The sequence below is a fragment of the Sander vitreus genome, chromosome 5 (assembly GCF_031162955.1).
Source record: "Sander vitreus isolate 19-12246 chromosome 5, sanVit1, whole genome shotgun sequence".
Taxonomy (NCBI): domain Eukaryota; kingdom Metazoa; phylum Chordata; class Actinopteri; order Perciformes; family Percidae; genus Sander; species Sander vitreus.
The window spans coordinates 20,452,232-20,464,480 of record NC_135859.1 but is presented as its reverse complement, the minus strand read 5'-3'; the positions used below and the strand labels follow the sequence as shown (position 1 = coordinate 20,464,480).

At 33.6% G+C, this 12,249-nt stretch overlaps 1 protein-coding gene across 1 annotated transcript; it reads right to left on the bottom strand.

Annotated features, from left to right (window-relative positions):
- Positions 1 to 4,203: 4,203 nt before the first annotated feature.
- elac1 (elaC ribonuclease Z 1) lies at positions 4,204 to 11,687 on the bottom strand. The gene is made up of 5 exons (XM_078250919.1): positions 11,369 to 11,687; positions 10,284 to 10,487; positions 9,498 to 9,556; positions 8,437 to 8,647; positions 4,204 to 4,826 (listed from the first exon to the last, which is right to left on the bottom strand). The coding sequence occupies exons 1-5, from the start codon at positions 11,523 to 11,525 to the stop codon at positions 4,348 to 4,350; spliced, it is 1,110 nt and encodes a 369-aa protein (XP_078107045.1). The 5' UTR covers positions 11,526 to 11,687; the 3' UTR covers positions 4,204 to 4,347.
- Between the last annotated feature and the right edge of the window lie 562 nt (positions 11,688 to 12,249).

Here is a 12,249-nt window from a genome sequence, read left to right as displayed (position 1 = left end):
GTCATATAAATGTCATAAAAAGTCATAGTATAGTATGTCATAAAAATAGTCATAGTATAGTATGTCATGAAAATGTCATTATGATTTCACAAATCATAGTAAAGTATGTCATAAAAATGTTATAATTAAGTCATAGTATAGTATGTCATGAAAATGTCATAAAAGGTCATAGTAAAGTATATCATAAAAAAGTCATACAATAGTATGTCATAAAAATGTCATAGAGTCATAGTATATTATGTCATAAAACGTCATAGTAATCTATGTCATATATTCTATGTCAAATAAATTCATAGTATAGTATATCATAAAAAAGTCTATGTCATGAAAATGTCATAAAAGGTCATAGTAAAGTATGTCGTAAAAATGTCATAAATACGTCATAGTATAGTATGTCATATAAATATCATAAAAAGTCATAGTATAGTATGAAAAAAAGTCATAAATGGTCATAGTGTAGTATGTCATAAAAATGTCATAAAAAAGTCATAGTATAGTATGTCAAAAAAAAGTCATAGTATAGTAGGTCATAAAATGTCTAAAATGTTGTAGTATACTATGTCCTAAAAAATGTTGTTTTTAAAAAGTCAGTGTTGTATGACATGAAAATGTCATAAAAAGTCATAGTAAAGTATGCCATAAAAATGTCATAATAAGTCATAGTATAGTATGTCATGAAAAATGTCATAAAAGAGTCATAGTATAGTATGTCATGAAAATGTCATAAAAGGTCATAGTATAGTATGACATAAAAATGTCATAAGTCATAGTATATTATGTCATAAAAAAGTCATAGTATAGTATGTCATGAAAATGTCATAAAAGGTCATAGTAAAGTATATCATAAAAAAGTCATACTATAGTATGTCATAAAATGTCATAGAGTCGTAGTATATTATGTCATAAAACGTCATAGTATACTGTCATATAAATGTCAAAAAAATTCATAGTATAGTATATCATAAAAAAGTCATAGTATAGTATGTCATGAAAATGTCATAAAAGGTCATAGTATAGTATGTCATAAAAAAGTCATAGTATAGTATGTCATAAAAGTCATAGTATAGTATGTCATATAAATATCATAAAAAGTCAAAGTATATTATGACATAAAAGTGTCATAAAAAGTTATGGTATAGTATGTCAAAAAAAGTCATAGTATGTCATAAAATGTCATAAAAAGTCATAGTAAAGTATGCCGTAAAAGGTCATAGTATAGTATGTCATAAAAATTTCATAAATAAGTCACAGTATAGTATGACATGAAAATGTCATAAAAGATCATAGTAAAGTATGTCATAAAAGTGTCATAAAAAGTCAGTGTTGTATGTCATTAAAATGTCTTAAAAGTCATAGTATAGTATGCCATAAAATGTCATAAAAAGTCATAGTATAGTATGTCATAAAAATGTCAAGTCATAGTATATTATGTCACAAAAAAGTCTTAGTATAGTATGTCATAAAAATGTCATGAAGTCATAGCATATAGTAGGTCATAAAATGTCTAAAATGTCGTAGTATACTATGTCATAAAATTCTTTTAAAAAGTCAGTGTTGTATGTCATAAAAATGTCATAAAAAGTCATATTATAGTATGGCATAAAAATGTCATAAAAGGTCATAGTAAAGTATGTCATAAAAATGTCATAAAAGGTCATAGTAAAGTATGACATGAAAAGTCATAGTATATTATGTCATAAAAAGTCTTAGTATAATATGTCATATAAATTTCATAAATAAGTCATAGTATAGTATGTCATACAAATGTCATAAAAGTCATAGTATAGTATGTCATAAAAAGTTATAGTATGTCATAAAAAGGCATAGTATAGTATGTCATACAAATGTATAAAAAGTCATAATATAGTATGTCATAAAAAGTCATAGTATAGTATGTCATAAAAAGTCATAGTATGTCATAAAATGTCATAAAAAGTCATAGTAAAGTATGTCATAAAAGGTCATAGTATAGTATGTCATAAAATGTCATAAAAGGTCATAGTATAGTATGCCATAAAAATGTCATAAACAGTCATTGTATAGTATGTCATATAAATGTCATAAAAAGTCATAGTAGAGTATGTCATAAAAAAATGCCATAAAAAAGTCATAGTATATAATAGGTCATAAGGTGTATACTATGTCATAAAAAATGTAAAAAAGTCAGTGTTGTATGACATGAAAATGTCATAAAAAGTCAAGTAAAGTATGTCATAAAAATGTCATTAAAAAGTCATAGTATAGTATGTCATGAAAATGTCATAAAAGGTCATTGTAAAGTATGTCATAAAATGTCATAGTATACTATGTCATATAAATGTCATAAAAAGGTCATAGTAAAGTATGTCATAAAAGTGTCATAAAAAGTCATAGTATAGTATGTCATAAAAAGTAATAGTATAGTGAGTCATAAAAGTGCCATAAAAAAGTCATAGTACTAGTATGTCATAAAATGTCAAGTCATAGTATAGTATGCCATAAAATGTCATAAAAAGTCATAGTATATTATGTCACAAAAAGGTCTTAGTATAGTATGTCATAAAAATGTCAAGTCATAGCATATAGTAGGTCATAAAATGTCTAAAATGTCGTAGTATACTATGTCATAAAATTCTTTTAAAAAGTCAGTGTTGTATGTCATAAAAATGTCATAAATAAGTCATAGAATAGTATGTCATATAAATGTCATAAAAAGTCATATTATAATATGTCATAAAAATGTCATAAAAGGTCATAGTAAAGTATGTCATAAAAATGTCATAAAAGGTCATAGTAAAGTATGTCATAAAAATTTCATAAATAAGTCATAGTATAGTATGACATGAAAAGTCATAGTATATTATGTCATAAAAAGTCTTTGTATACTATGTCATAAAAGTGTCATAAAAGTGTCATAAAAAGTCATATTATAGTATGTCATAAAAAAGTCATTAAAAAGTCATAGTATAATACATCATAAAAAAGTCATAGTATAGTACGTAATAAAAAATCATAAAAATTCATAGGATAGTACGTCATAGTATATTATAAAAAAGTCATAGTATAGTATGTCTTACAAATGTCATACAAATGTCATAAAAAGTCATAGTATAGTATGTCATAAAAAGTCATAATATAGTATGTCATAAAAAAGGCATAGTATAGTATGTCATACAAATGTCATAAAAAGTCATAATATAGTATATAAGTTATAGTATAGTATGTCATAAAAAGTCATAGTATGTCATAAAATGTCATAAAAAGTCATAGTATGTCATAAAGTGTCATAAAGTCATTGTATAGTATGTCATCAAAAAGTCATAACACATTATTAAAAAAGTAATTGTATAGTATGTCATAAAAATGTCTTCTATACCACTTTCCTGTAGAGCATCATCTGCCTGTCTTTTGAGCTCTGAGACATCATCCTCTTCTCCTTCCTTCTGCAGGGAGCAGGGTTTGTACCTTTGGATGAAGTGGTACAGCACTAGCCTCTGCGCACAGCAATCCCTAGCCACCGCTACCACCAAGTCAAGCAGGAGTCAGATGCGAGAAGATGGTATAATGGCAATGTGGAGAGAGAGAGAGAGAGAAGTTTCTCTCAGGTAAATTAGATTATAGAGTGTTTATTGTTAGGATAACCCCTTGAGATGAATCAACTCATTTTTGCGGGAGTCAGATGGGAGTCAAAGCGGGAGTCAGGCGTGAGTCAGATGGGAGTCAGTCTGAAGTCAAGCGGAAGGATAGAAGGATAACCCCTTTAGATGAATCAACTCATTTTTGAGGGGGTTAGGCGGGAGTCAGTGGGAGTCAAGCAAGAGTGAAGCTGGAGTCAAGTTTTATTTGCTATTATTGTATTACCCTTGCTATATTTTCATAATAATTGCATGATGATTATGATTATTAATGCAAACCCTTTATTCAAAATTATCAGCAGGAGTCAAGCGGAAGTCAGATGGGAGTCAGGCGCAATTCAAGTGGGAGTCAGGCAGGAGTCAGGCAAGGGTCAGATAGGAGTCAGGTGGGAGTCAAGCGGGAGTCATAAACAAATTTATTTTATATTTTGTATTGTTTTGAAGTTCAAAAAGGAAAAATTATAGCAGTTGTGTTTTTGAAAAAGAAAACTTGAGTCCTTTGAAGAAAACAAAAACACTTTTGTGAATTAAAACCTACAAAACTGAAAAATGTATATCCAGAAATACAGACAAACATTTCACTATGAGAAATGTTTAAGAAGCTATCTTTATTGTTTATAAGAATTGTACATAGACATTTTTTTTTCTTCTTTTGTTAAACATGAACAACAAACATAAAACATGAGATTGTCAATATATAATGAGGCAATATAAAAACTACATTAGTAGTTCATTATCTTGGTCTTCTGAGAGGAATGGGCAGAGTAAGAAAGTCCTCAGCCAAAGTTACTTCTACACCACTGTCCTGTAGAGCATCATCTGCCTGTCTCTTGAGCTCTGAGACATCATCCTCTTCTCCTTCCTTCTGCAGGGAGCAAGGTTTGTACCTCTGGCTGAAGTGGTACAGCACTAGCCTCTGCGCACAGCAAGCCCGAGCCACCGCTGCCGCCATCTTAGGTGTGCTGTGTCCATGGTCCACTGCTTTCTCTCTGTGCTCATCCCCAAGGGTGGCCTCATGAACCAGAACGTCCGCTCCATTGCACAACCTCAGTGGTCCTTCCCCAAGAACTGAGCTGCAGTCTCCTAAGATGCAGACTTTCCTCCCAGGAATGGCTTCTTCCAGCACCTCACCAGGTGAAACAACACGCCCGCTCTCCAGAGTTACAGGCTCGCCAGCTTTCAGCTGCCCATAAAGTGGCCCTGGTTTCAGGCCTGGGGGAAACAAAATTAGATCATTCACAATAATACACAAGTTTCATTTAGAAGACACTTTCTTTTTTAGAAATAGCTTATTGTACCACAGGAGTGTCATAGTATTAGGTGACCTGTGTAAATCAAACTTAATTTGGGTAAAAGTCATAGTATAGTACGTCATAAAAAAGTCATAGTATAGTATGTCATGAAAAATATATAGTAGGTCATAGTATAGTAGTCATAAAATGTTCTAAATGTCGTAGTATACTATGTCATAAAAAGTAATTGTATAGTATGTCACAAATAAGTCATAGTATAGTATGCCATAAAAATGTCAAAAATGTCATAGTATAGTATGTCATAAAAAAGTCATAGCATAGTAGGTCATAAAATGTCTAAAATGTCGTAGTATTTTTTTTTAAAAGTCAGTGTTGTATGACATGAAAATGTCATGAAAAGTCATGGTAAAGTATGTCATAAAAATTTCATAAAAAGTTCATAGTATACAGTAGTATGTCATAAAAAGTCATTAAAAAAGTTGAAGTACTGTATGTCATAAAAATGTCATAAAAGTCATAGTATAGTACGCCATAAAAATGTCATAGTATAGTATGTAAAAAAAATGCAAGTCACAAAAATTTAATAAAAAGTCATAGTATACTATGTCATATAAATATCATAAAAAGTCATAGTATAGTATGCCATAAAAATGTCATAAAAAGTCATAGCATATAGTAGGTCATAAAATGTCGTAGTATACTATGTCATAAAAAATGTAAAAAAAAGTCAGTGTTGTATGACATGAAAAAGTCATAAAAAGTCATAAATAAGTCATAAGCCGCTTTCCAACTGGAGGGGTTTTTGCAGTTCTAGAACATAAAATTCCTAGAACCCTTTTTTTCTCGTGTTCTGACTGGACCAATTTGGGGATTTTTAAGTTCCTCTGGCCGCAGTTCCTGCAACTCTTTCAACTCCTACTTCAGGGCAGGGTCTTTTCTCTTTTCCCTTTTCAGCATATGAACCTAGGTGAACGAGGGTCAGGTTTCCAGTACAGACAGACCAACAACTGGACAATTTTAACAATTTTCGTCATCTTATTCATCACTAATTTCACTTCTGACAACGTTTCAGGTGAGAAATTAACTGTTTAGATTTCGAATATAGGCTGTCTTGCGAAAATTGATGCCAAACTGACAATTTGCTTCAAAGTTTTCGGAGTTGAGAAGCTCCATGAAGTGAGGCGACAGCTAGCAGGCGCCTGCCCCGGCCACTAGCTCGTCGCTCGGCCAGTCATGCTCAGAGACCCCGCTGTAAGCTGGAGGTCTCTCAGACCGCTCTCGTAAATAAGAGGCTTTTATTTCACCGCTGATGTTTGTTTAAATATCACAACACATGTCCATCATAAGATTAACGGGAACCTGTGGTTAACTGTCTTTTCGGAGTTAAACTCCACAAGCGTGTCCTGCGGCTCGCCGGCCGAGACACACACACACACACAAAGTCACACACAGTCACACACGTCCACAGCGCAGCAGGCAGAGGCGGGGGAGAGAGAGATACTCGTTTCTCTTCGGGAGACTTATTTAAATTATGACAAATATGCTATATACATTAGATTAGTATTTAGTTCATACTTTTTTTGGTGTATTTGTTTTCTGATTTTAACGCTTAGTCATGGCAACTTGGCCAGTGCGAATGCAATTGGAAAAAACGGTTTTGGGGGAGAGTAGTTAGTAGATCTGTTTAGAAGTGGACTTTTCCTATAACTACGTTCCTGTAACTACTTGGTTGGAAAGCGGCTATAGTATAGTATGTCATAAAAATGTCATAAAAAGTCATAGTATACTATGTCATATAAATATCATAAAAAGTCATAGTATATAGTAGGTCATAAAATGTTCTAAATGTCGTAGTATACTATGTCATAAAAAATGTTAAAAAAAGTCAGTGTTGTATGACATGAAAATGTCATAAAAAGTCATAGTAAAGTATGTCATAAAAATGTCATAAATAAGTCATAGTAAAGTATGTCATAAAAATGTCATAAATAAGTCATAGTATAGTATGTCATAAAAAAAGTCATAGTATAGTAGGTAGGGCTGTCAATCGATTAAAACATTTAATCTAATTAATTACATACTCTGTGATTAATTAATCAAAATTAATCGCATATATAATTAACGGTGCCTGAACCGATACTTTTTAAGAAAGTAAAAAAAGAAAAGAAAAAAAAAGGGTACTAAACAACAGTTGGTGACATTGTTTATTGCTAAGGCCATATGGTCATAATTAAATGATTTAATAATAATGTATAACAATAACAATAACTTATTTCACTAGTAAATTGCTGTTGAACGACAAAAACAACAACAACCAGATAGGAAAAGGACATTTACAATAACTTCAAATGCACCACGAGACTGTAGTTTACCAGTTTCATTGAACGCACCATCTGTGTTGTTTCTCCGACGGCAGCTGCAGATTGTTACATACCGGTGTTGAATCCTCTACAGTAAAACACAGTCAAACTTTACACCGTTTAGCGTTAGCTGTCAGCATTTTAACCGTGTTTAATCCAGCTACTAGCTAGCGGTAGGCTAACGTTAGCTGCTGTTTTGAGTTTTTGAGTATTGTGTTAACTAGCGTCACATGCAGCGGGGTTTGTGTTTCCTGTATCGTCTGTTTCAGAGCATCAGAGAGAAGCGCAGACATATCAGTGGCACCCGATTTTTGTCTGTATGCAAACGTCAATATGGAATGGATTAATCTGCGTTAATTTTTTGACAGCCCTAATAGTAGGTCATACAATGTCTAAAATGTTGTAGTATACTATGTCCTAAAAAATGTTTTAAAAAAAAGTCAGTGTTGTATGACATGAAAATGTCATAAAAAGTCATGGTAAAGTATGTCATAAAAAATTCTTAAAAAAGTTACTTAAGAAATGCATAGTATAGTATGCCATAAAAAGTCATTAAAAAAGTTGTATGTCATACAGAAGTACTGTATGTCATTAAGAATTCATATAAGTCATAGTATAGTACGCCATAAAATGTCATAAAAGTCATAGTATAGTACGCCATAAACATGTTATAAAAAGTCATGGTATAGTATGTCATAAAAAAGTCATTAAAAAGTCATAGAATAGTATGTCATATACATGCCATAAAAAGTCATAGTATAGTATGTTATAAAAAAAGTCATAGTATAGAAGGTCAAAAAAATGTCATAAAAGTCATAGTATAGTATAACCCTTTTCAGATATATGTGATGAATTAGTAGTATGGACCACAGCCTTACGTAGCAGTCATGCGTAATGACAGCTGTTCTGCTGCTGTTGAAGGACCTCAATGATGTGACACAGTCGGTGAAATTGCACTTCTTCTTCTGCTGTTTTTCTCATTGACAGGTCTAATGAGTGGTGGAGCGGGCACAACTAACGATACAAACTGTATCACATTTTGTCACTGGATGATATTACATGGGAGTTAGTACAAACAATACCATTTAGTCGTGTAGTTATACATTTTGATATTAAATTTGAGTCGTTGAGTAGAATTATACTGTTCTGTCATTTTTTGCTACAACTGTTCAAGCAAATAAAAAAGAAACATAAAAAGGCACAAAGTACCTAGTTCCTTTAGGATTTCAGTCTTCAGTCTTCCGGCTCGATCATGCTCCTGAATGCAAAAACCAAAGGAGGGGATGCGGTGAAACAACCTGAAGGCCTTGACCACAAACTTCTTGTCTTCAAAGAGGAGGTAACAGTCATTGGAGACATCCAGGGAGATCGTCCTACCCTGCTGCTCCTGTGGGTGCAGAGGACCGCACTCCACTGTCATCTGAAGAACAAAACATAAAGATTACATGCTCCTGTGTGAGTGCAGAACAAACTGCTCTCTTGGGCTGAGGAAATATTGTCAAATAAGTTTAAATAAATGAATGGAAGTCAAGTTTAAAAAAGTAACACTTGACTTGAAGGTAGCTACATAAGAGTGACATGACACTGTCATGACACATGAACCCTAACTCTAGCCCTAACCATAACTTGTCATGACAAAAACCGAATGACACTTACTGACAGAAGCGTTATGTCATAAACGTTTATGACTTGTTTATGTTTATGACATGTTCATGACAGTGTCATGTCACTCATATGTAGATACCTTCAAGTAAAGTGTAACCCACAGAAGTTTTAAATTACACACATTAACATTGCAAAATGGATGCAGATAAAGTGAAGGACATGCATTGACCTCACAGAAAGGAAAGTCTTACAGTATTATGCATGGAGACAAATTACACATGGCTTTTGTTAAATGTCATGAATGCAAAAATATGCTAAGGTACGATAGCTAGAAGCCCATTTCATGCTTTGGTAGTTCAGGGTGGAGTTGGGTTAAAAAAGAATCAACACCAGTTTGTCCGACCGGGCCTGATTTTTATGGCTTGACCAAAACTATAGGCCAGTAGGCAAATGAAAAGGAACTTTATTCATAAGTGAGATATAAAGACTGTCCTTTTTTTTATATCAGCGATAAAATTAATGGAATCCAGAGAGTTATATTTGCATGATATTAATATATTGTTGAGCCCTATTAAAAGTGATTTGTATTGTGCTTTACACTGTAAGGAGCACTAAGGCGTGATTTATTACCAAGCAGGGATAACATCAAAAACACAGTCACATACCTCCAGACTGAGTTGTCCTTCTTCTGGACTCTGGTCAGTTGTGGGCTCCAGCTCATGTACTAGAGTAACATACATAATATAGATGAGAGCAGAGTACATTAGAATTAAGTACAATGAAACAACAAAGATACAAATTAATAAAGTCAAATGGTAAATTAATTTGCTGTGTAAAATACAGCAAATAAAGAAGGCTGAAAAAGTGTTGTAGTTTTAATATATCAAAACAATTGTAAACATGATAGCTAAAGCATAGCTGGGAACACCTTGATGACGTTTTGCAAAATATCATCTTTATTGTAAAGGCTACATGTTCTATGAATTGGATTGAAATTGGAAATGCTGGGTGTTCAAGATATATATAAAGCCAATGTTTTCTTGGTATGGGTATCCATTATGTACTACACACACTCAATCTGCAGGGGAGGTTTGCTCTGCTGCTCAAAATGTCTTGGTAAACTTTTCATACTGTATTCTAAACATGTTTGCTACCTAAAGTCAATTGTCTTTGTTTCTAAAAAGTTTATAGTTGGATGTACTCATTTTGACATAAAAGTGACTGAATTGAATAACTAGTATGCAGAGTTAGAAAAAATCTCCATCTGAATAAACTGTAATATCTTCTCTTGAAGGTGGCAGTCAGACTCACAAATGCAAAGAAAGTGCAATTTCCTGTCAGAATGTGCAACCCATAGTTTACATTGGCTGTTTCTGCTAATGGATCGCCACTGTTTTCAAGACTGCAGTAGTGTGGACACATTAGAGCTCAGTTGTACATTTTGGACCTGCCTGCATAAGGGAAGAGCAGCTGTGATCCTGTGAGGCCAAGTGTCACTCTTAGAAAGTGCCGGAGGCCCCGAGGCCCGTAGATGTCCACACAGTTCAGGTTCTGCTGCTCGGGGTTGGTGTTGAGGCTCACAGTGCAAAGGAGACCAGGCAGCCCAAACAGGTGATCTCCATGCAAGTGGGAGATGAAAACCTTGGTGATTCGACCTGGGTAGAAAACACGACATATTAAGGTGGTATAATGACAATTTGGAGAGAGAGAGAGAGAGAGAGAGCAGTTTGTCTCAAGTAAATTAGATTATAGACTGTTTATTAGAAGAATAAGCCCTTAAGATGAATCAACTAATTTTTGAGGGGGTCAGGCGGGAGTCAGATGGGAGTCAAGCGGGAGTCAAGTCGGAGTCAAAAGTATACTACAGAATCTCAGGTTACACAATAAATTGGGTAAAAAGTGAGTAGGTCATACAATGTCTTAATGTCTAAAATGTCAAAGCATAATATGTCATAAAAAATGTTTAAAAAGTCAGTGTTTTATGACATGAAAATGTCATAAAAAGTCATAGTAAAGTATGTCATAAAAATGTGAGTTATTCAAAAAAGTCATAGTACAGTATGTCATAAAAATGTCATAAGACTCCGACCAGCGGGCCTTTGCTGCATGTCATTCCCCCTCTCGCTCCCCTTTCATGTCTTCAGCTGTCCTGTCAATAAAGGCCTAAAAATGCCCAAAAAAATTATCTTAAAAAAGAAAAAAGTCATAGTATGTCATAAAGTCATATTATTTCATTAAAAAAAGTCATAGTGTAGTATGTCATAAAGAAAGTCATTAAACTAACTTCACCCCTGAATTACTTACAAGTACTCAAATGACTATAGTTTTTGATAGACTTTTTAATAACTTAAATATTAAACTTGGAAAGGAAGAAATAACGTTACAGAGAACCTCATATCAGTTAAAAGGTTTTGATGATAGGATGGAGAGTTGGAGGGCGGGCGGTAGGTATTGAAATAACAGTTTATTCAGGCTGTTTTTAAGAACTTTAAAAACGTTAGTTTCCCAGGACAAAGAGAGTGTCTTTGTGACTCACCGGCTCTGAGTTGGCTCTTCATCAGTTGGGTCTGGGTTCCCTCCCCGCAGTCAAACAGCCAGCATTCCCCCTGTGTCCGCAGCACCAGAGCCGAGGCACCGCGCTGAGGAGACGGGTAGGCCGAGCCGGTCCCCAGGAATGTCATATCCATGCTCATTTTCCTAAAGTTACAAGGCAAAAAGGGTGAAAACTGTCTACAACTAGCTAGAGATGAAGAGGCATGCTAGCCCATGGATGTATGTCCGGGCTGCGGCCTTTTATATACGTCAATGGCTGCGGCGAGCTGGCTAGCTCCATACAGTCTAGCTCTGTAAACAGTCACACGGTGATGACGTAACACTCGCGACGATGTGACGATCAGGTCAACTCGGACTTATAATAATATAATAATTATTAGCACATTTGAATGTAATAATACACCTTTAAGTTAGGCCTACATGACACATCTTGAAAGCAAGATTAATTTGGTCCTTCCCGAAACTTAATATTTTTCTGGTTGAATTCAATTTGTACATTTTAATCCTTATGATAAACAAAAAGTGAACTTAGCCCCTGATTGGTATATTGACTTTATTGATGTAATTCTTATGTATGTATGCCTTTTTTATGTCATTTATTTACTTTTTCATTTGATTGATAGCTACTTTTTAACACACTGGAATCTTTAATTGTATAAAAATGACCATGACCTGCTGAATGTCTGCTCAAAATGTTCAATAGACACTTTTTTTAAAAGAAAAAAAAGTATTGTGTATAATACAGTATATTAGTTTGTTTCATTTGAAAGTTTAGAGCTTACTGAAACGCACATCTCAGTTGCATCAAACATTTAAAAACTTTTTTGAAACTCATCTGCTTGTCTTGACATCTCCCGCTTTATT

Bases quoted from the DNA above. Each gene is read 5' to 3' on its own strand.
- elac1 (XM_078250919.1), bottom strand. From the start codon at position 11,525: ATGAGCATGGATATGACATTCCTGGGGACCGGCTCGGCCTACCCGTCT. The intron at 8,648-9,497 runs GTATGTGACTGT...TTTGTTCTTCAG, and splicing joins AAGGACAACTCAGTCTGGAG to ATGACAGTGGAGTGCGGTCC. The intron at 4,827-8,436 runs GTACTTTGTGCC...TGTTTCCCCCAG, and splicing joins TGAAATCCTAAAGGAACTAG to GCCTGAAACCAGGGCCACTT.